Source organism: Aedes aegypti, chromosome 2 (assembly GCF_002204515.2).
Source record: "Aedes aegypti strain LVP_AGWG chromosome 2, AaegL5.0 Primary Assembly, whole genome shotgun sequence".
Lineage (NCBI taxonomy): Eukaryota > Metazoa > Arthropoda > Insecta > Diptera > Culicidae > Aedes > Aedes aegypti.
Window position 1 is genome coordinate 23,345,371 of NC_035108.1, and position 23,783 is coordinate 23,369,153.

General features: G+C 34.6%; 1 protein-coding gene across 9 annotated transcripts in view; it reads right to left on the minus strand.

Annotated features, from left to right (window-relative positions):
• LOC5571255 (potassium voltage-gated channel subfamily H member 6) overlaps positions 1 to 23,783 on the minus strand; it is a 529,023-nt gene that overhangs the window by 302,499 nt on the left and 202,741 nt on the right. For 6 of the 9 annotated variants that reach the window (XM_021840253.1, XM_021840246.1, XM_021840249.1 and 3 more), the window contains exons 4-7: positions 10,597 to 10,718; positions 10,343 to 10,536; positions 10,079 to 10,247; positions 9,705 to 9,810 (exon numbers count right to left, since the gene is read on the minus strand). In XM_021840253.1, the coding sequence (XP_021695945.1) occupies positions 9,705 to 9,810; positions 10,079 to 10,247; positions 10,343 to 10,536; positions 10,597 to 10,718 (591 nt within the window). Of the gene's footprint in view, positions 1 to 9,235; positions 9,269 to 9,704; positions 9,811 to 10,078; positions 10,248 to 10,342; positions 10,537 to 10,580; positions 10,719 to 23,783 lie in introns of all 9 variants that reach the window. The other 3 variants (XM_021840250.1, XM_021840247.1, XM_021840248.1) reach the window with 3 other exon arrangements.

Sequence of the window (23,783 nt, forward strand, 5' to 3'; positions counted from 1 at the left end):
CACAACACCACAATACTTTTCAAGTCTTGTGACATGTACTGGAAACCTCAGTCGGACTGTCGGTTACGGTTTTATACGAATATTCCGTGGGTTCTGTCCGAAGGTCATTTGAGACATTTCCATGATTATTTTGCACGGATCAAATAAAACTACACTGTTTGAGCTGAATCATAAATCATTTGTGTTGATCAAATTTTTATTCACAAATGATGTCCCAAGAACTGGTTCAACTGGTTATTATGGAAATTAGAGCCAAAGGACCACGTAAATTTGGTTGTAATATTAGCTTTGGAACGCAAAGGTTAACTTAGATAAGAAGGTAATAGGAAGTGTTTTTGTGGTTTCTACAGCAATTCATCTAATTATTTTCAAAACAAATATTTCCAGCAACTCTGCCTGAATAACTTTTCAGGTATTTCTTCAGTAGTTCCTCCAGTGACTCTTGTAAGAGTCCTTTTGAGTGTTCCAACTGAGTTCCCCCTGACATTTATCCGGTAATGTCTTCAGATACTACTGAAGGAGTTCCTCCAAATCTTCCTTCAAAGGAAATGTAACTTTTTTTTTAATCTATAAAGCAACGTTAGGAGATATTATAAAAATAATTGTGGATAACAAATCTGGATGAATCAAAAATATTGAAAAAAAAAATCCTTTGAGAGAATGGGAATATCTCTGGAGTTGATACTACCGTAATCCTTGGTAACATTGATCAGCTTTTTGAATAATATATTGTTAAAACAAGTACTGGCACCCATGGCTTGTGACAATATATTGTGTTTGTGTTTTGTAAAAGTATTAAGCATGTTTTAAAAAATGTTAAAAAAGAATTTTTGATTTGGTCGATATTGGGTAACATTGATCACCCATGTAAATAATGTTCGGTAATGTTGAAAATGTCGTTGCTTACTAAATTCATGGCCCCTAAAGCCGGATATGAAGACCAAAATCTTGCAAATCATTTACTCTTTTAGATATTTCTAAATTTAAAACAACGTGAACCGCTGAATACGCCTAAATGTATGCGATTTCCTATGAAGATTTAGGATTCTTAAGAGTAATTCGTGCATTTTGCTAAATTGAACAAACTTATAAAAAATTTTCAGCGATATTATTTTTAGTAATAAAAACATTTTCGTTGCGTATATCATTTGCAGCACTCAATCTTCGGTAGTGTCATCCGTAATCATAGAAACCATTGTTTCGAAAAGTTTATAAATTTGCGCATAAACAAAACTCAATTTTCAATAAACCTGAATTATCATTAGCTCATGAATATAAGAAAGAGAACCACCATGCATGTATTGTAAATGAGCCTTCAAAAAATGTTGATTCGGACTTTTTACGAGGGGGATCATTCCGATCAATGTTACCCCGCTGATCAATATTACGGTACCTGAAAGACACTTAACCCTTAAAAGTCCGAAACGAACCTTGAATTATTAAATAGCCACAATTCGGAGACCAGAAGATTAATTAATTTTAATAAATTTTAAAGTAAATGCGATTAGTTGTTTTCACAATCCTTGGGTGAGACACCCCCCTTGACCCCTCCTCCTATTCTAGGTAACGAAAAAAACGTGGCAATGAGGGGTCCAAATTAGGCCTCAAACGGATATCTCAACATCCAAATAAGCTAGAAGGTTGGTGTTTTCGGTGATGTTATTCAGCAGATCAAGGGCTATCTAGCGATGAATATTCCGATTGAGAGTTCTTTCACTAGGTGATGCTATTGAAAAAAAACATCAATCACCTGTATCTCAAGATCGGGGCTGAGACGTTTCGCATAAAAATGTTTCGCATAACGACGTTGTGCATATAGGACATTTGGCATAATGAGTATTATTTGACTTCTTTGAAATGCTACCTATTATTGCTTTATGTGCTTTATGTGAAACGTCCATCATGCCAAACGTCCTTATGCGAAATGGGTTAGCTCCTCCCCCCGCAAGATCCTTATCTGCTAGAAAAGCGGTGTCTTCAGCAAAACTGTTCAGCAAATCAAGAGCTATCTGGTGGTGTAGAGTATGACTGAGAATTAATCATCTAGGTGGCACTAATGAAAAGAAATCTTCAATCTTCTCTACCTCAAGATTCCTATCAGCTAGAAGGTTGGTGTCTTTGGCAAAGATATTCAGATATAAATATAGAAGATATAAAATGAACAGGATTGTGTTTTACGGTAATTAATTCGCAGACTAAGAAACTATTTCGGCAATTTAAGGACGATCTAGAACTGTAAAAAGTTGTAAAAGTAAACAAACACAAAGTACGCCTCTTCGTTTTCTTGAATGATGTAAGTTTTCACTCGTGGAATGTATGGTTTTTCGTGTTTATCTAATATTTGATTTGGGGGGTACAATAGGGTCCTAAAGCCCTGTCCCAATTTTGATACCAAACGCTTAAGTTTAGGCCAAAAACACATGTTTACACAATTTATAAATGATTTTCGTTGGTTAAAGTCAATAAACATGTTTTTATAGTTTTTGAGATTTTGTCACACCCCTTGGTTTAAACTCAAATTTTTGGTTATATTTTGTTTTCCGTGTCCCTTCCGAAATGTCAGATAGGAACAACCCCAGTGTTAAAACTAAAAGCCCTGTGACATTTTTGTCGACAAAGTGAACGTCAAACATAATCAAAAGTGTCAAGGTTCATATTTGGAACAATTTTTAAAATTAAATTTTAAATATGTTATAGTCGTTATTTGAGCACGAAAAATTGCTAATGTAGTTACAAAAACATGCTCTTTCGTATTATTGAATAAAAACAAAAATTCATTTAACATTTTAGGACCCAATTGTTTCAACAAATTATATGGTCGGCCAAGGGCCTTTCAATCTTAGTCTTATTTGATTATGAAATGGGTTGCTTTGAAAACTACAATTTGCCTAACAAATTGGTTCATTAGGAGCGCCGGTTGTTTATTTGAATGATGTTCATTTTACCCCCATTATATGTTCATTTAACTTCCAAATGAATCCCCGTTGTTCATTTTACCCACATGTTTGAAACATTGACTCTGTGGGAAGAAATTTTCGATACTACAATAATGTTGATAAAATTCTATTTCCATCACAATATTTCAACTTGTTTAATTGCATTTTTCTTCAATTTTGAGCAAATAAGGAAGAATCTGACACATTCATAAGCAAGAAAGCATGAAAATTGCTTAGGGTGTTTATTTTACCCCAATAGGTTAACGACTGTTTAGTTCGTTCTTAAACGCTAACAGTTGGCGCCAGTTTCTTCCAACACTAGCGCATGGAAGAATGGTAGTCGGAGAACTGTCAAAACGTATGGGAAATAATGAAAAACGTAAATTACTTACAATTCGGAAACTGAATAAAAAAAGAAGTGATTAGAAATCAAGTGCAAAGTGAATACATAACTTTCTGTGTTTAGTTCATCTTCCGTGGTGCTTTCTTTGCTTCAGGATTTCGTTTTTACTACCACTGAAAAAGAGCCATCTATTGCCTTTTCAGTTTTGAATATCGCCCTATTCCCCTACGATTTACCACACACTTTGCCACCTATCAAGCGTAAACAGCATAGGGATATTCCGATATATCGAATCTTTTTGACCAACCGATTCCTTTTTGCTGTTCGTGAACGTTTACTTTGATGTTTTTGCGTCATGCTACATTTTCTACCAATAGTTCAATGTAAAAGGGTTATCATAGTGATAAAAAGATATTGGAAAACATTATTTTACTTTTGATTTTTCGTATGACTTTCTTCCGATACTTTTGTTTCGATACATCGAAAGGATTAAAGTTGTTGCGTAAATGTTAATTATATTAATGCTTTTTAACGTTTATGATGATCATTATTCATTACTTTATTAGATTGAAATATTAGTTCTGCCAAACATATCGATTTGAGAAGTCACAAGCAGGAAAAGGGAACTGAAACTGATTCGATATATCGGAACGTCCCTACAAAACTGCATGCAACAACGATGATGCCGATCGCAACCCGAACCAGCTGATAATGACCAATGTGGTATAAAGGAGGTGTAGTACAGCGTAAAATCACAATAAAGATTGAGAGGAAGATTGGTGACGTCATCCCGTTTCAATGAAATGCTATGAATGGGTACAAAAGGCTCCATATCATGGAAAAACTCTGCTATTAACACCTAGACGTAAAACTCGTTTTGGAATAATGAGATTGAAGAAAATTTGTTACATAGCGGTTGATTTGTCAATCAGACTTTTCATGACCCAGATAGCCATAAGGATCTAGAAATATAAAAGATTTAAGAAAATTTTGTTACTATCACCACATAGTGGATGTGTTTATAATCAGATTCTCCCTTGCAAGATAGCCCTTAACATGTTGTACGGCTTGGCCGGAGACACCAACCTTCTAGCTAGTAAGGATCTTGAGATGGAGAAGATTGAAAATTTATTTTTACTAGCGCCACACACACGATGATTTATCAATTAGGCTTCACACCGTCTGCAAGCTGAAATCTTTGGCTAAGACTCAAACCTTCTAGCTGATAAGGATCTTGAAATATAGATAATTGAAGAAAATTTATTACTAGTGCCACCTAGCGGATTAATTCTCCCTTAGATTTTTCACCACCAGATTACCGTAAGATTTTTTTAACTCTCGCCACCTAGCGGGCTTTTCACCACCAGATAGCGCTGGATCTGCTGAACAGCTTTGCCGAAGAGGATAAGCTGATTAGGCTTTTGAGATGCAGATGATTAAATAAACTTTGTTTTAAACGCCACCTAGCGGATGAATTCTGAATCAGATTTTCCATCGCTAGATAGTCCTTGATCTGCTCAATAACATTGCCGAAGACACCAACCTTCTAACTTATTTGAATGTTGAGATATCAGTTTGAGGCTAATTTTGGACCCCTAGTGTCGATGCTTTTACCGTTACCTAGAACATGGGGAGGAGTCAGGGGTAATGTCTCACCCCAGTTGAGATGGGCAAAATTAATCGGAGCCGTTCAAAAGATCCGGATCACTCAAAAGAACGAGTGAATCGTGGCTCTATTATGGAAAGAGTCGGATCATTTGATCAGCATGGAAAAAATCGAATCGATTATTTTTCCCTATTCTTCTTCGTTCGTTTCTCGGCTAAATCATAGTGCTTGACACGTGCCTTGCTTCGCGCTAAGGCACACATGCAAACATGGAACCAATTAAAAATAAAATCTTTTTAATGTTTTATACAAGGGTGTTTTAGGGCCTATTGAGGTGTATAGGTTTTTGCATAAATGCTTGGAAACCAGTTTTGGCCCATAGTGGGGCAAAAGTTCGAATCAGCGGGGCAAAAGTTCAACTCATGTATGAACTCACGGAAAACTTCGCAAATTGACTAAAATCCACATATTATCTTCAAATTTAGCGAAATTTGCCTGATCGTGCGAAAAATGTCACGAAATTTTACATTGTCACTTAGTTTTGCGAAAAACTGCTATTTTTGAGTACATTACAATTTACCCTGTTTTGGGCAATTTTTTGATGAAAATTTAGTGTGTATTTTTCGACAAACAAAAGTTTATGGCTGGTATAAGGTATGCCTGTCATAAAAGTATCAATATTTTGAGTTTAAGCCAACGATCTTTTGCCCCACACTTGATTCGAACTCTTACCCCACTGGTGGTGCAAAAGTTCGTTGAAGACAATCTATTTTAAAATTGTTATAACAAAAAATTGATGAATATTTTGACACAAGTTCGGCAAAATTATAGCCAATATGTTGAAGGTTCACTGTATGGTATTTATTTTGTTTTAACTGCTATTGTTTTTCTGATAACTTTGATTATACCACTAAGGTTTAAGGAACTTTTGCCCCACCTCACTCTACACCCGAGGATTAAAAGACCAACAAATCGCACTTATTTCAAAATTGATTTCAAATTACTTGATCTACTGATCTCCAAATGGTGGCAATTTGAAAATTGAAGGTTCCTAGTATAATTTCATAACGAATCCCCAAACAATTGTTGGCTGGGTTCCCAAAAAATAAAATTCCTTAAATTCTTCGATATTACCAATTCAAGTTTTTGAAATGCGTTGTAAAATTTCCGAGGATTTAAGGATTCAAGGATTTAAGGATTTAAGGATTTAAGGATTTAAGGATTTAAGGATTTAAGGATTTAAGGATTTAAGGATTTAAGGATTTAAGGATTTAAGGATTTAAGTATTTAAGGATTTAAGGATTTAAGGATTTAAGGATTAAAGGATTAAAGGATTTAAGGATTTAAGTATTTAAGGATTTAAGGATTTAAGGATTTAAGGATTAAAGGATTAAAGGATTTAAGGATTTAAGGATTTAAGGATTTAAGGATTTAAGGATTTAAGGATTTAAGGATTTAAGGATTTAAGGATTTAAGGATTTAAGGATTTAAGGATTTAAGGAAATAAGGATTTAAGGATTTAAGGATTTAAGGATTTAAGGATTTAAGGATTTAAGGATTTAAGGATTTAAGGATTTAAGGATTTAAGGATTTAAGGATTTAAGGATTTAAGGATTTAAGGATTTAAGGATTTAAGGATTAAAGGATTAATTAAGGATTTAAGGATTTAAGGATTTAAGGATTTAAGGATTTAAGGATTTAAGGATTTAAGGATTTAAGGATTTAAGGATTTAAGGATTTAAGGATTTAAGGATTTAAGGATTTAAGGATTTAAGGATTTAAGGATTAAGGATTTAAGGATTTAAGGATTTAAGGATTTAAGGATTAAGGATTTAAGGATTTAAGGATTTAAGGATTTAAGGATTTAAGGATTTAAGGATTTAAGGATTTAAGGATTTAAGGATTTAAGGATTTAAGGATTTAAGGATTTAAGGATTTAAGGATTTAAGGATTTAAGGATTTAAGGATTTAAGGATTTAAGGATTTAAGGATTTAAGGATTTAAGGATTTAAGGATTTAAGGATTTAAGGATTTAAGGATTTAAGGATTTAAGGATTTAAGGATTTAAGGATTTAAGGATTTAAGGATTTAAGGATTTAAGGATTTAAGGATTTAAGGATTTAAGGATTTAAGGATTTAAGGATTTAAGGATTTAAGGATTTAAGGATTTAAGGATTTAAGGATTTAAGGATTTAAGGATTTAAGGATTTAAGGATTTAAGGATTTAAGGATTTAAGGATTTAAGGATTTAAGGATTTAAGGATTTAAGGATTTAAGGATTTAAGGATTTAAGGATTTAAGGATTTAAGGATTTAAGGATTTAAGGATTTAAGGATTTAAGGATTTAAGGATTTAAGGATTTAAGGATTTAAGGATTTAAGGATTTAAGGATTTAAGGATTTAAGGATTTAAGGATTTAAGGATTTAAGGATTTAAGGATTTAAGGATTTAAGGATTTAAGGATTTAAGGATTTAAGGATTTAAGGATTTAAGGATTTAAGGATTTAAGGATTTAAGGATTTAAGGATTTAAGGATTTAAGGATTTAAGGATTTAAGGATTTAAGGATTTAAGGATTTAAGGATTTAAGGATTTAAGGATTTAAGGATTTAAGGATTTAAGGATTTAAGGATTTAAGGATTTAAGGATTTAAGGATTTAAGGATTTAAGGATTTAAGGATTTAAGGATTTAAGGATTTAAGGATTTAAGGATTTAAGGATTTAAGGATTTAAGGATTTAAGGATTTAAGGATTTAAGGATTTAAGGATTTAAGGATTTAAGGATTTAAGGAGTTTAAGGATTTAAGGATTTAAGGATTTAAGGATTTAAGGATTTAAGGATTAAGGATTTAAGGATTTAAGGATTTAGGATTTAAGGATTTAAGGATTTAAGGATTTAAGGATTTAAGGATTTAAGGATTTAAGGATTTAAGGATTAAGGATTTAAGGATTTAAGGATTTAAGGATTTAAGGATTTAAGGATTTAAGGATTTAAGCGATTTAAGATTTAAGGATTTAAGGATTTAAGGATTTAAGGATTTAAGGGATTTAAGGATTTAAGGATTTAAGGATTTAAGGATTTAAGGATTAAGGATTTAAGGATTTAAGGATTTAAGGATTTTAAGGATTTAAGGATTTAAGGATTTAAGGATTTAAAGGATTTAAGGATTTAGATTTAAGGATTTAAGGGATTTAAGATTTAAGGATTTAAGGATTTAAGGATTTAAGGATTTAAGGATTTAAGGATTTAAGGATTTAAGGATTTAAGGATTTAAGGATTTAAGGATTTAAGGATTTAAGGATTTAAGGATTTAAGGATTTAAGGATTTAAGGATTTAAGGATTTAAGGATTTAAGGATTTAAGGATTTAAGGATTTAAGGATTTAAGGATTTAAGGATTTAAGGATTTAAGGATTTAAGGATTTAAGGATTTAAGGATTTAAGGATTTAAGGATTTAGATTTTACAAGTAACAACATCAGCCTCTTACATCTCTTTTTTTTATAAATAAAATGCAATCAGAAGAAACGATAAAAATTCGATGCTGCAAAAATAGTGTTGAATTTTTGCAGCTATGTTTGGAAACCACTGAAGACTTAGCAAAAAATTGGAATATTGGATGTATTGTTAAACAATTTCCTGTACGAGTTATTGGAGCAATGACAGCAAGTTTTTGTTTTTTGATGAACAACAACGTAAATTTTGAAAACAAAATAACGTGTTTTCAAATATTTTGGCCATGTAAATTTAAGCTATAAACCTTCTGATAACATTTTGCTGTTGACCCGTGGTATCAAATCCAGAAATACCAGCTTTTTATCTCCTGATAGTCCTAAAATTGATTATCCTCAACTCAATATGGATCTTAGATAACGATTTTTTTAAATAATATGTTGTAATATAATCCAAGTATATCTAAAGAAAGCTAATATTATTATCAAAAATTGTCAAGAACACTCCGAATGTGGTAACTTTTTGTGGAAGTATTTTATGATCTCCTTCGCACAAAATTAATTAAAAGTGAGAAAGACGTCCGCATACAATTGTGCACTTACATTTAACAAAGAGCTTCAAAATTACAACAAAGCGCAAATACACACTTCATGCTCCAACACATGACGGCATGGCATTTTGTGCAATTTTAAGATTAAACTAACACTCAACACACAAGTAGGCACCACTGCAACACTAGATAGAACAACTTCAAGTAAAATGTTATAGGTATAGACAGAGTAACGAAGACCAAAACTAGGACAAAGGTCAAAAACTTGAAACGAGGAAAGGACAGGCTCTCAAAGTAAACAGCGACAATCAACAAATTATTGGGGGGTCATAAATAAACTGTTCATTACATTCGGAAGGCGTTTGCTTGCCAAACTGCAGCGCTATGAATATACATATGAAAAGCATTGTCAGTTTTTTTTTTCATTAAACTCAGCTAATTCGAATGCGCCAACTGGATTTCGTCTGCATCTTGGTGCGGTGAACACACCGACGAAATTCAGTTGGAAGATCATGAATGTTGATATGTTTCGATTGACTGTTGTTGTTGATTGTCAGACAAAAATTGCTTTTCTGAACCTAAAAAAATACTGTATGTAAACCATAAAACAGTGCGAGAAGTGTTTCCTAAAAGTAGAAAAACTGCAAACAAGGATGGGGATTAACGATGAACTCAAGAAGAGTAGCAACGAGGGAACCGAAAAGTAAAATCCTGAACCAAACGTAAACTCAACCGTGTGTCTTTTTTTGCGTTCGAAGGGTGAGCAATGCATTGTTCTGCGGCGGGCGTGATGGCCAGTGTTGCCAGACTATACCTACGTTTTGATTGTATCTCAAAGTCTAAACTTTTGGTTTGCTGAAACTCTGGTTTGGAATCGACGATTGGCGTCGGAAGCTCGATTGTTGTCACTTCCGCTTTGGCCACCTAGAATAGAGGAAAACTGTTAGCTGGTATGTGGTATTTTAAAGTAAAGTACTGGCAAGAATAACGATCACAAACAAAAAATTCAATGCAAAATGATCAAGTTTGGTAATCCGTATTCTTGCTTCTAGCGATCACATTGATCTGAAATTGGAAGTGCAAGTGGAAAATAACAATCAGGTTTAAATTAAACGACTTTAGTCAAAAACTTTAGTTATGAAAAATCACCTTTGTGTACTTTATTCTTGCCAATACCGTAATTACGACCTACCTCCGGGGTAGTTATCACAATTTCTCCTGGTCCACTGAGCGTATCGACATCGGCCTGCAGTGCCTCCAGCTCCTTGGTCCTCGTCAGCGCCGGCGTCGACATCGGTGCCCAGATGTTCGTCTCCACCTTGAGCACCGTCGTTTGGCTAACCCTGTCACTGCAAAACCCCCTGCGGTATTTTCGGTGGGAAATAGCAAGCATCAATTATCGAAAGTTCTAACCCGACCCCAAAGCGACCCAAAAGATTTAAGAATCCAATCATACATGAAATTATACCTCTCAATCGCACTCTTGTTGATGCCGATCTCCTCCTCCTCTTGGGTGGCATCGGAAGGCGGCGTGAGATAGCCGGCCAACCGGAGACCACGATCCCGCAGGGCAATGTGTCCGATGCGGAACGATTGTCTAAAACTTGCCCTGGCCCGGTCCACTGAAAGAAAACTGCGGTGGTGAGTCTTCTGCAACGGGTAAGGAAACCGGAATGAGCATGTACAGTGCTTACATTTACTCAACTTCACCGGCTCGATGGGCTCCGGGCTGGTCGGGTTGGTCAGGTCCTCGAAGTTGATGATGAACAGCGAGATGTCGTCCACCTCGGACCGGATCGGGGCAATCACCTCGGAGCAGAGGAATTTGGAACCTGGAGAGCGAACAACGGAGAAAATGGTAAATCAAAATATTGATCGTAGGAAATATGTTCAACAGGGAAAATATGTATTCGTTTCTTCACTAACTTAAGTATGTAACTTTCAAAGAACCACGCTTTTGGGTCCGTTGTGTGAAATGTTTTTTACATGAATAGCTCGTGAACGCGGTTATCCATCGTCACGAGTTCCAGAAATAACAAAACGATGCGATACAATATCCAATGTTTGTCGACGGATGGAGCAGCTGCACAACACCGCAAGCAGCTTGATAATCAGTAAGGATGAATCAACATTTCTGAAGAGGTCGATAGTTTGTGAGATCCTATCTATGAAGTTGTGACCGCAAAAGCAAAAGACTTAATTGGCACTGGTCAACGACGAATACAAAACAACTGGTTTGATGAAGAGTGCCAGAGAGTGGCATGAAGAATGATGTAAGTGACCGGCACTCGCCTCAACGGAGAGAAACGCTGAGAGGAAAAACAGGCAGCTTGAAGTAAGAGTGATAACACGAGCAGGAACGCTTGAGTTATTAGGCTACAGTTGAAAAAAAAAATCACTTCTATGTGGTATACCGTGCCAGTATGCACCCGCCATGTGTCATTACCGAGTTGGAAATTTGCTAACCGATAAAATGGCGATGGCTGCCAGATGGCAGAAGTATTTTCTACAGTTGTTGAACGGTGAAAATGGAAATGTAGCGAGGAACTGAGTGAACGAACATAGATTATGATGACGTTCGAGGTTTGGACCCACCGACCATATGAGAGGTTAGAAAGGCTACTGGGAAGGACGAGATCCCGGTCGAGCTTCTCAAGCACTGTAGTCTGCAGTTTCATCAATAGCTCCATCGAGTAGTTCTGAAGGTATAAGAGGACATCAAAATCTTCAAAGGTTGGCTGTAAGAAGAGGACACAAGAATGTATTAGTGTCCTGTACGCTATGGAAGAGAATTTGGGATCCCTTAACGTTCAGGCAACTGGAGAAGTATCGCTCAAGACCAAACCATAGATAGGTGTACACCCGATTCTGTTTTTGCACGGGGGATGCGTACCGTGCAAAAAAAGTTTTCAGTTCAAAATTTCAAAAACCGTGTAAAAAAAGTAACACCATTTCTCGACGTTTCATGTAAAAATAAGGTTTTGGCAAAAAATTTTGTATGGCAACTTTTTTTGCACGGCCGTGTAAAAAAAATCCGTGCAAAAACAGAATCGGGTGTATATGGAACCCTACAATACTTCCGGCAATTACGCGATTCTACGTTGTAGTCAACAAGATACGAGGTTTCACATGTTTTTGATGCACTAAAGGTCCAAGAGTCCAACAGTCCTATAGACGTTGAATAGAAAGATTCAGTTATTCAACAAACGTTAGGTAACAAGTGGATCAAATTATTTTACAAACTTGAAAAAGAAAATTTCGATTTTGTCAGGATAGAACACATTTTCATTGTATAAATGCATAACATCGATGTTTAAGAAATATGAGAAGCATTTAGATTGTTTATACTTATAGCTTCATAATAAAAGTTGGTTGCAGGCTCCTATCAATCAGTATGATTTTGTAGTAACTCATTAATGGTTTTAGTTTTCTTGGTTAAAATTTCAATAAATATAATATAGAATATTAAAACGATAATCACATTAATGTCCTTTGCATCGTAAGGTACGTCATATTTGTAAAAATAACTACAAGGAAGTGCGTCAAGCTGATCATTGTTTTTTTTTGTCAAGAAAGATTAAACAAGAAGCAACTTTTTTTCTGCTGTTCATTCTCATCTTTCTGCCTTTTTCCAGCTTAGTGTATAAGAAAGCTTCCACAGTTACCAATTAAGAGCTTTTTTCCAAGGTACATTTTTTGCATTTTTGGCCACACCCGATTGGATAAATGTAGAGTTATGTTGCGGAAATTTTGCAATCTGAAATGAATATTTACGATTTCCTGTGCTTAGAATTGACTAAATCTTATCAGTAAAATAATTGTGGTGACCTTTCTTCTAAAGTTATTACCACCAACTTCGCCAGGGATGTACCAATCGCCAATCTAGAATAGCGCCACCATCGCCTTTTAGCTCTACATTAGATCACGAATAGACTGGCAATAAACTAACCTTAAGTTCTAGTTTTTGTTAAGTAAGAATAATATTAAATACTGGTGGTTCGTTAAACTTCATTTTGCCATTAAGAAGGGGGAGATTCTCCAGTGCCGGACAGCACCCAATACCGGACAAAGTCGAAACATTGAGAAATCATGGTCCAATCAAGATGGTGTATTAGTAGAAAAGAAAGCTATTATGTAGACTAATGTTTGCGTAGAATAACACATCCTTGAAATATGCATGCCTTTTTAAAAAAGTAGAAAAGTTTGAAAATCTTTAAAAAATTCACGTATCCTCTTAATTTTGAGCATATTTAGTAATTATTTTGAATGACAAAAAAATACTTTGGATCACGCAAGCATGATCGAACATAATCCTTATTTGATAGTATGAATGTATTTTGTATCATAATTGAACTAAATATGGACAAATTAAAATTTTCGTTAAGCACCTCCTGTCCCTCAGTTTCGGACAGCTTGATTTGTTATATGATATCTTTGTAATTATTGCGTCAGTGTCTCAAAATACTTTCATTTTTCATGGGTTCCGTCGATCATGGTATCAAACATGCAATAAAATTAAGAAGAATGAACATTCAGAACAATATCGTAAAATGTGCTATTTTTCATCATATATGGAAGAGATTTTTGATAGGCATCTTGCAAACTAAGAAAAATTCAAATTATTCTTGTAAATGTTGCAAATGCATTGAATTGGTAGTTATAAACTATTCCTATAGTGTACACTGTTACCGCCGCTTGTGATTTGGTCGAGCTCGGACCGTTGAAGGAATAACGGACAATAGTAATCGAATTAAGCACTAGCACTTGAGTCCATATGTGATACTTTCCATACTACGTTTATTTACACTATATACAAATTGTCGTAATATTAATCCGTAGGCAAACGGTGCGACGCGGAAGCGCGCGCTTGCGCAGTGGAATGCGCAATAGAACCTCTTGATTCGGCAGCAACTATCGTACTAACTTCAACTGGGAAGTTCTCCTATAGATGTAGTTCGGTACAATAATAGTGCAGGAGCGAAAAAGGTACATGAGAGAAGGGGTGGTGCCTGTGTGTTGTGCCTCATATTCCGTAGTATATAGTTGAGTTGAGTTGTCGATCTGATCTATCCTAGCTGCTGTGTATTGAACAATACTGTCTGCTCGGCTTGTTGAGAAACAGTGTGGAAACACCTCGGAATGTGATACCTGCATGATATTGATGTGCAAAGATCGTTTTCATCCATACAACATCTACAAAGAGATAGTCCACTGTGCAAATCATTGTTGTGTCTGATCTATTTGATGATCAGTCTGAGCATTTGTTTGGCACCAATTGCAGCGAATACTGTGCGAGGCTGAGAGGGTTCTCCAACCAAAATGGTTAGCAAGGATAAGTTCAACTTCGGCGTGAACAGTACACATTCAATGATGTTCAAATTTGCAGAATTCGAGGCATTTCTAGATCGTGTCCGGTATTGGGTGCCACCTTTCAAGATCGATCAATTTGGTACTAAACTACATCATCAAAATGCATTGTCAAAATTCAAATTTTTTTTTCAAATTTATTTTTGTACGCTATAAAAATGATAATATTTATCATATATGGGTTACACGAGCCCATAAAATCAATAGTTTTCGAATTATGAATTTAGTGGCTTAAGTGTCCGGTACTGGGGGATCTCCCCCTAAGCTGTTGAAAAATGGCATGCAATCCCTCTTACAAAACGACAATCAGGTTTCAGTTGTTTTTCCAGTTATTCCAGAGAACTTTCCAAATCTTTCCGTTTACTCAAACACGTCGGAACACTTGACTAATGCAAAAGTGACATAATTATGGTAGTCTATTAGCCAGTTCTTAAGCCATTTCATGACATACGAACACCATTCCATTTTTATTTATATAGAAGTTCATCAAGAACACAAAAGTGTGCAAACTCTTAAACAAGCATCACCAAATTAGGTGAGAAATTCTTTTGAAAAATTTTATGAATAAGCACTGACTGATGGTATGGGATTAACCCCTCTACCGGCAGCTTCATTTTTTACCGCTAAAAAAATATTCAAATCGCATTTTGTTTCTCAAATTTGTTTCTCAATATTTTTGCACCATTCTTTCACAAGTTCTTGAAATACTCTTCTAGTAACAGAATATATGTTGATATTGATAATTAGTCATCTGGATCCGGAGATATTCCAAAATTCCTTGGGGGACCGACGTGTAGCCACGTCACGTAAATATCTCAGGCTACAGAATTTTTATCGTATTCGGATATTAACTCCTCAGAATGATACATTAATGCGAGTATGTTGTGAAAAAATGAAGCAATTTGGTGCAGCCTTCCTTGAATAATGAGCATTTATGTTTCTGCACACTTAAATTATTTTACGGATTCCTGTGAAATCTCAACAGCTGAACAGTTCGGTAAAATAAATTAACGGAGTACGGTAAATTTTTACAGTATTCGGTAAAAATCACCGGAATCCGTTAAATTCCAACGAAGTTACTGTGTTTTATTTCACCGAACTGTTCAGCTGTTGAGATTACGGTGAAATTCACCGTAAGAGCTTAGTGTGTGGTACCACGCGGGACAAATAAAGATCTTGAAAACTCTAAAAAACCTCATATCGTAATTTTCAGATTTCTCCAAGATTACTGAACCGATTTGTATGATTTTTTCAGGGTAGCTCCTTATTATGTGGTATTATACAGTACACATTTTATTTTTTTTTTTTTTTGATAAATTGACCAAAAACAAAATGGCTTCCAAAGACATTTTATATGGAGAATGTCGGTCCCCCAAGGAACATCGGAATATCTTAAAAACTAGATCACCAAATATCAATATCGAATTCTCAAACTAGAAGAGTTTTTTTGAGATCTTGTGAAAGAATGGTGCAAAAATATCTAAAAACAAAAAAGTTATCGCGATATGAATATTTTTTTGGTGGTAAAAGAAAAAAGTTTCCATGTGGGAAAAAGGTTCATGTCCGCTCAAAGATCGAGATCCCAGCAAATTTGAAATTGCAACGTGCGTAACGTGGAACGTCCTGTATCAACATCAAATTGTCAGCCATTTCAGCCCTGCACTCTCTTCCTCTTGCTTCTTATTATATCCCAAAATTTCTCATAGACTGCTTAGATTTGCTTAACCTCTTCTCCTAACAATTTTTACTTTCAATATATAATTTATTCCTTTCTAAAAATATTATTCCTTTTGAATGGCGTTTCGTAAAAGTAGTAAGTATTCTTAAACCTGGTAAAGATCCTTCATTAGCTGATAGTCGAAGACCTATCAGTTTATTATCATGTTTACGTAAACTTATGGAACGTAAGCTTTTAAATCGGTTAGAATTATGGGCAGAGAAAAATAATATTTTTTCATCTTCCCAATATGGATTCAGAAAAGGTCGAGGTACTCGTGATTGTACCGCTCTTTTAGCTTCTCAAATACAACTTTCATTTAATAAAAAACAAGATGTAGTTTCTACTTTTCTTGGTGTTTCTGGTGCATACGATTCTGTTTTGATTGATTTGTTTTTCAAGAAAATGAACAATTCAAAAATTCCTAATTTAATTTCAAATTTCTTGTATAACTTATTTTCTTTGAAGATAATGCATTTTTTCCATAATGGGTCATCTAAAATTATTTGTCATAGTTGTTTTGAGTTACCTCAAGGATCAAGTTTGAGTCCATTGTTGTATGATTTATTTACATCAGATATGATGAATATTATTCCTAATGGATGTTTTTTCATACAGTTTGCTATCATCATGTTTTATCTATTAGTGGTAAAAATAGAGAAATTATCAGATAATGGTTTTACATTTTCAGTTCAAAAAACTAAATTTATGATTTTTTCAAGAAAACATTCAACAATTAGTATTAGTTTATATCTAAATGCACAGTCAAACAGACGTCACACTCTCATCATTGGCTATCGACCATCTTTTCAACGGTCGGTTCAAAAATATGGTAGGTGGCCGATTCACCACCCGCAGCGCTCGCATCGTTTTTGTCCGTGTTTGACGTTTGCACACTACCGCCATCTGTTGGCCTATCGGCCAAACACACCGATTTTAGCAATGGGCGTACATGTCCTCGTGACTATGATTTTGATCGACATTTGTTCTAAGTGTTACGTCTGTTTGTCTGTGCTAAATGGATATGAAATTGAACAAGTGTTTGATTATAAATACCTTGGTATATGGTTTGATTCTAAATTAAATTGGGCAAGTCATATTTCATATATTCAAAAAGTTTGTTCGAAAAGAATAAACTTCCTTCGATCAATTACTGGTACTTGGTGGGGTGCTCATGGGGTGCTGTGATTGAATATGGATGTTTTACATTTGGTAATGCTGTTCAAACTCATTTTTCAAAACTTGAAAAATTGCAATTTCGTTGTTTAAGAATTTGTTTGAAGCTTCTGAATTCAACTCATACTCAATCTATTGAAGTATTGGCTGGAATTGAACCACTCAAAATTCGATTTCAAAAATTAAATTGTAAATTTCTGTTGCAATGTGTCTCATACAAACATCCGATTATTGATAATTTTAAATCGTTATATGAAATCAACCCGACAAGTAAAATATTAAGCTCCTTTATATATTGTTTAAATGAGAATTTAACGACAATTTCTTCCCCTGGATTCCAAAATTACAATATTGATATTCTGGATTTGGAGTATTTAATAATTTTTTAACTCACTTTTTTAAATTACGAAATCCTTGTTCTATATTCATAGCTGAGATAACTGTTTTATATTTTGCATGTAACTTAATTAGACTTTTTACTCCAACCTTATTTATAATATTTTCTGATAGTTTGAGTTCTCTTCATGCTTTGAATTCCATAAACTTTAATTCAAAAACTCATCACATTCTTTTGGAGCTTAAAAATCTTTTGTATGATTTATATACTCAAGGGTTTTTAATTAAATTTTTGTGGGTTCCTGCTCATTGTAATGAATTGCAATGAACAAGCTGATTCTTTGGCCAAATTAGGGGTTACTCGTGGAATTATTTACAATACAGAAATTTGTGCTTCAGAATATCATTCAAAACTTAATAAATATTGTATGTATAATTGGCAACATTTTTGAAATTCGAGTGATAAAGGACGTTGGTGTCATTCCATTTGTCCGTTTGTTGATAAATTCCCATGGTTTAAAAACATATCTGTAAATAGAAATTTTATTTGCTCTTTTTCACGAATAATGTCGAATCATTACATATGCAACAGTTATTTATATTGCTTTGATATGAAGGATTCAAATTTATGCGATTGTGGGGAATTTTATGAAGATATTGATCATATTGTGTTTGTATGCACCAAATTTATGATAGGGTTTTGTTCTACTTCGTCGTAAGCGCTACTATTCGTCGTATCAAACTTTAAATGTTCCACTACGGTGGATATTCAAACTTACCTGCAACATAGATTCATTATCCAAGTGTAATTTTGTGAAAGCTGTTATGGTTTGTACACTTATACACCAAAAATGCAATAAAACTACTGTATTTCGGTAAATAACTTCAGTTCAATTATCCTCTTTGCACTTTTTCACCGAAATAGCATGGACGAACACGATTTGAGAGAAATGCTTAGCGATCGACTGAGCCACACCACTTTCCAACACAAGTTTCTTCCCACCCCCCGTGGGTGACTTACTTCGCCGGGCCCTTATTTTCACTATGGAAAACCTTCGTACTTCTTCACTGAAGGATTTCATTCCAATCACACGCCGTAGAACTTCAATAAATCACCAAGTTTTACGAAATTTCCTCAACCGCCGCCTATAATTGAGAATGTAAACAAAGTTCAATCCGTTGTACTGAGAAAAAAAAGCTTGTGCGCATCAATGTGTGCGCGACGCTCGACGTAAAAATACGCTTCCTTTGATTGTGTTGTTTTCGCTGTACTATGAGCAAATGCCATAATTGTACGGTCAAAAGGAATTGTATTCATATGTTCGGGCTGAAATTTGATAACGAATAATTAATTTTAAAGGAAATTAGTATATTCCATCATGCTGAAGGAATGGAGGGAGATACCCGTAGATCTATATATTCTAGTAAAACATTTTATTATAGCGTTGATATATTGAGTTTTAACCACTCAATACATCACAGTGAGCCGTAAGTTGTGAGACGAATCTGTAAACTGAATGCGACGGAGTTGAAAACGATACGACGGATTGAGAATACGGTAAGCTGCATTTTCTTTGCATTATTTCCAAAACGAGATCAAGATGTTTCAAAATGTTATTGTACAATGCTAAAGCCGTTTTGAGAAAGAACTGTTTGGCATCGGTTTGTATCAGCATCATTCACTGCAATACTGGGAAAAATGCAGTTCTCACTGATCAATGCTTAATACGATAGATACTAGCACATCACCCTACCTAGAAATAAATTCATTAAAAATTTGAAAATCTTTTACCAAACTCCTCCTACATCTGTTCGTGATATACTTGGAAGTAAATTTTATCCCACTTTGAAACTGTTATATAATTATCTAAATGAGATATCATATCTTGTTTGATTTGTATCTGCCTTAATTTTCTTTGTGTTTTTTTTCAGGTTTGAAATATGAAACACCTACCAAGAGAGATTATTTCCCTTTTTTCTGATTGAACGTTTCAGAAGATCAAGAATCTGGCTCTGTTATGGTTCTATCCGAGTGAGCCTTTAGTTTATAAGATATTTATTATAACGTTTTAAAAAAGATGAAGAGGTTTTGTGCCTTTTTGAGAAGATCTAATTAAGTGATCACTCAAAGGGGTTTTCCCTCTTTCAAAATTTTAGTTAAAATAAATAAATAATAAATAATAATACCCCTTTGAACAGGATCTAATTAATGACCATAATAAGTGCAATGCTATCAAGTTTGAGAGATCGAAGATAATTTCCAAAATATGACGGGGTCGACAGTCTTATCAAGAATTAAAATAAACTCGATTATGTGCCTTGCTGTTGCCTAAACATTCTTGAGTTCATTCCCAAGTGCAACCCCTATAAAAAAGAACAAAACATATATGGGATCGTCCATTAATCACGTAAGGGGTAATGGGGGGTTTGAAATATCTTACGTGCCATACAATTTTTCTTATTTTTATACAAAAGATCATACCATAGGGGGAGGAGTGTCTTACGTAATTAATGGACAGCCCCTATGTCTATCAAATGTGCATAGAAAATTCTGTGATGCCATGTTGTATATGAAAAAGGAGAGGTCTCTGCTACTCTCTTAGGTACGTATTCAACTAATCACAAACTTAAGTTGTTGCTAGGACGTGGCTAGAGCAACTCTCGATTGTTGAAGTGGGTCGATCTTGTCCAACACACCATGGTTAATTTGAAAATTCCAATTGATTAATGGACAAGAAAGAGTCAAACCTTAATGAATCGTATATGATTTGACACCTACCATGTATCGTAGGTGCTCATCATAAGCATAATGTCGAAAGTTCAGCTCATATGCTATTGAAAAGCATGTCAATCGCTTCAAAATAAGTATATTCTTCTTCTTCTTCTTCTTCTTCTTCTTCTTCGTTGGTATTTACAACCTCACTGGGACAGTGCCTGCTTCTCAGCTTAATGTTCTTATGAGCACTTCCACAGTTATCAACTGAGAGCTTTCTTTGCCTAAGTTGCCATTTTCGCATTCGTATATCGTGTGAAAGGTACGATTATATTCTAAACCCAGGGAAGTCAAGGAAATTTCCATTACGAAAAGATCCTGGTCCGACCGTTTTTATGAACACACAAAAAATCAGTTTTTATGTGTTGATAAAAACGTAATAATTTGTTGACGAAATCGGAACGTGATAAAAACGAAAAATACCTCTACTGAAAGATTTATAATATGTGAAACGTTTGTTTGCCTCATTCTGAATCTTACAACTACTAATAAATTAAGTATGATAGATAGAAGCAGCTGATAAACAGATGCAACCATAAAGTACGAGGAAAGATGCGGGCTTGGGATAGAACCCATGACCTTCTATTTATAAAGCAAAAGCTAAAGTCATCAGACCATCAACCCCGCTTTATTCCATCCAGCTAGATCGAGCACACTTCTGTACCTGCTGAATGAAATCGTTATCAATGAAGACACAAGAAAAGCACAGAAAGGCAGTTATGGAAAGTGGTGAATCTGCCTGCTGATCTGCAGAACAAATACAAAACAATATGCTCACGAGCATCAGAGGGCTGATTTACTCGCATCTGTCATGCTCGCGAGTAAACGAAGCTTAAATGATTCGTGAACGCGTTCGGAGCTGTTCGGAGTCAATTGCGCTTGTGAAAAAAAAATTCTCCGAAGTTTTCAAGGGGTTTTGATGACAAACTAGTAGTTTACTGTCGATCTGATGGATATACAATTGATTTGTCTGTCAAAACCACAATAAAATCACACCTTGTTCGGTTACTCTCGAAATTTTTGCTATCTCTTTAAGCATGTTCTCCCGAAAAAGCAGGTGTAAACTCACTCACACCCAGCATGTTCGTGAGTTTGTCAGATTTGTTTTGCGTTGATTTACATTCGTAAATCGCTTCGTGATGCGAACATTTCCACCACTGCAGAATATTAGTTTTCATGGAAGATTAAATCTTCCATTTGAAATATTTCAGCTACAATCAGAGATTGAATTTCGAGAAAATTGAGAGAATCTCTTATCATTCTCTCATCAATCTCTTATTTACTTATCATTCTTTGTAACAAGCATGATTCGCAGCACAGCACGAGAGTCTGTTTATCGTCAACTGCTACAGCAGTGATTGTATAGAAGGAATAACACGGATGATAAAACTCATCTAAACAAGCTCTAAACCTGATGGACACTATTGCTATGGGATGTTTAGTAATTGTTTATCATGCCAGCAAAATAGGACACCTATCTTCAATGGTAAACAGGCAAACAGAAAAATGGATTCTATCATTGCTCTCTCTTTGGGGCTCTCGTTCACTGCTGTTGTCTTTCACGCTTGTTACAACTTACGAACGATTGTCGATCACGGACTGATACAGACGGGATGTTTTCTTCGCTTGCTTTGATCGTACTTCTAAATCAAATGAGAAAGAATTCCGAAATGCCTGATTACAACAGATCCGTCTTCCAGGTGGCTGGCGATCCAAAAGTTTGTCATACCCTGTAACGAAACCATGTCGTCAAGAAATACTTCGAACTCCTAGCTGACAACCCAAGCAGAGAAAGTATTTCACATCATCTCATAATTTATTTTTCATTCCAATTTGGGCAATTTACGTTTTCTCGGCAGTCTTAGTCTATGCCGCGCTTCTTTTGCAATTTTCTCGGACATCAGCAGAAAAACTACGTGTTTGTCAGTTTACATCTACGCGCTACTCAATCCTCTATCGATTCACACTGACAGACTAGTTAAAAGCTTTTTGGAGACGTTTTATCATTTTTTACCTTATTTTTTGTCGGCAGCCTCGTTTTCTTCGGAAGCTCTCCCATAAAAACAGCTCACAAATCTGTTCGGAAGCTCTACATCAGCAGCATTTTGAGGCGAATTAATTTGAATTGATGACATGTCTGGCAAAATTGTCTTTCAATTGATTCATTCGTTGATTATTTTGAATTCGATGATGGTTTCGGAATTAGGTTTCAATTTGTTGGGGTACCTATGGTATTTCGAAATTGGAAACTACAATAGTATTTTTTTTCAATTATTCGCACATCTAAATCGTAAGAAACCAATAAATAAGACCAATCATTAAATTTCACTCATTGAAAGACAAATTGTCTGGAGGAAAATGGATGAATTTTTAATCTTATTTGCAGCTCCTTAATGCTTTGTTGCTTGAAATAGCTTCGAGACTCAAACTTTATTAACAATTTTATCTCAATGTCAGCTTTTAACGAAGAATCTGAAACTTAAGTAATCTTAACACTCCTCAAAACCCAATTCTCCCAGCAATCGTCCAGAGATTCCTTCATAAATTTTTGAATAGGTCCATTTTTTTCAATTTGGCTCAATAAAACTAACGGAAATATCTTCAATTAGATGGATTTCCCTAAACAAAATCATTCCTCCAGAATTTTTCCATTCATTCTTCAAGTTATTTATTGAGTAATTTCTCCAAGAAATAATCCACGGTTTCTCCAGAAATTTAATTCGGAACTCCTAAATGAACTCGACCAGAGAATTTTTGTTAAGTTCTTTCAGCAATATCTCTTGGAATTCATCCAAATTTACCCCTACCTAACAAATTGAATGAAGATGTAAAAATATAAGAAGTTAGTATGTCAAAATTATCATCACACAAAAAATTCCGCGCAATATTCACAAAAATTTCGTTTCGTTTCGCAACATTTCGCGAGGACTTGAATTTCGTATCGATTTTTACGGAATATTTCAATTATTCGTTTCGTTTCGCTACGAACAATGTTGAATATCCCGCATATCGTTTCGTTTCGTATCACAATAGAAAAACTTCTTATCGCACACCCTTACGGATGACAATGTGCCAAAGCACAATCTGAAATATCTCAGTATATATCTATATTATAAATAAATAAATATATACATATTAATATTTAAATATGTTAATATGAAATTTCAATGAAATATTTCATGCAATTATTAGCAATCTTCAACGTTACAAAAAAAATCACACTCTAAGTTGGATGAATACTTTTTCAAAATCTGACATTCACGTCTATCATATGAATTGTTATCAGAAAGCCTTGAAACGCTAGAGAGAAAGACAATTCTCTCGATTTGTTTTGATTGCGAATAATTGTTCTACTTTGTTTGGTTTATCATCAAAGAGGCTAGAATGTTTCTTATTATATTACAAATATTTGTTCAAAAATTGTTAATGCTTAAGTACAAACTTTTCCTGGGATGTTTTCTGCAATTCATTTAGGCGTTCCCTGAGATTTTTAATTCACCTTACAATAAATTCTCAAAAAAATGTGTA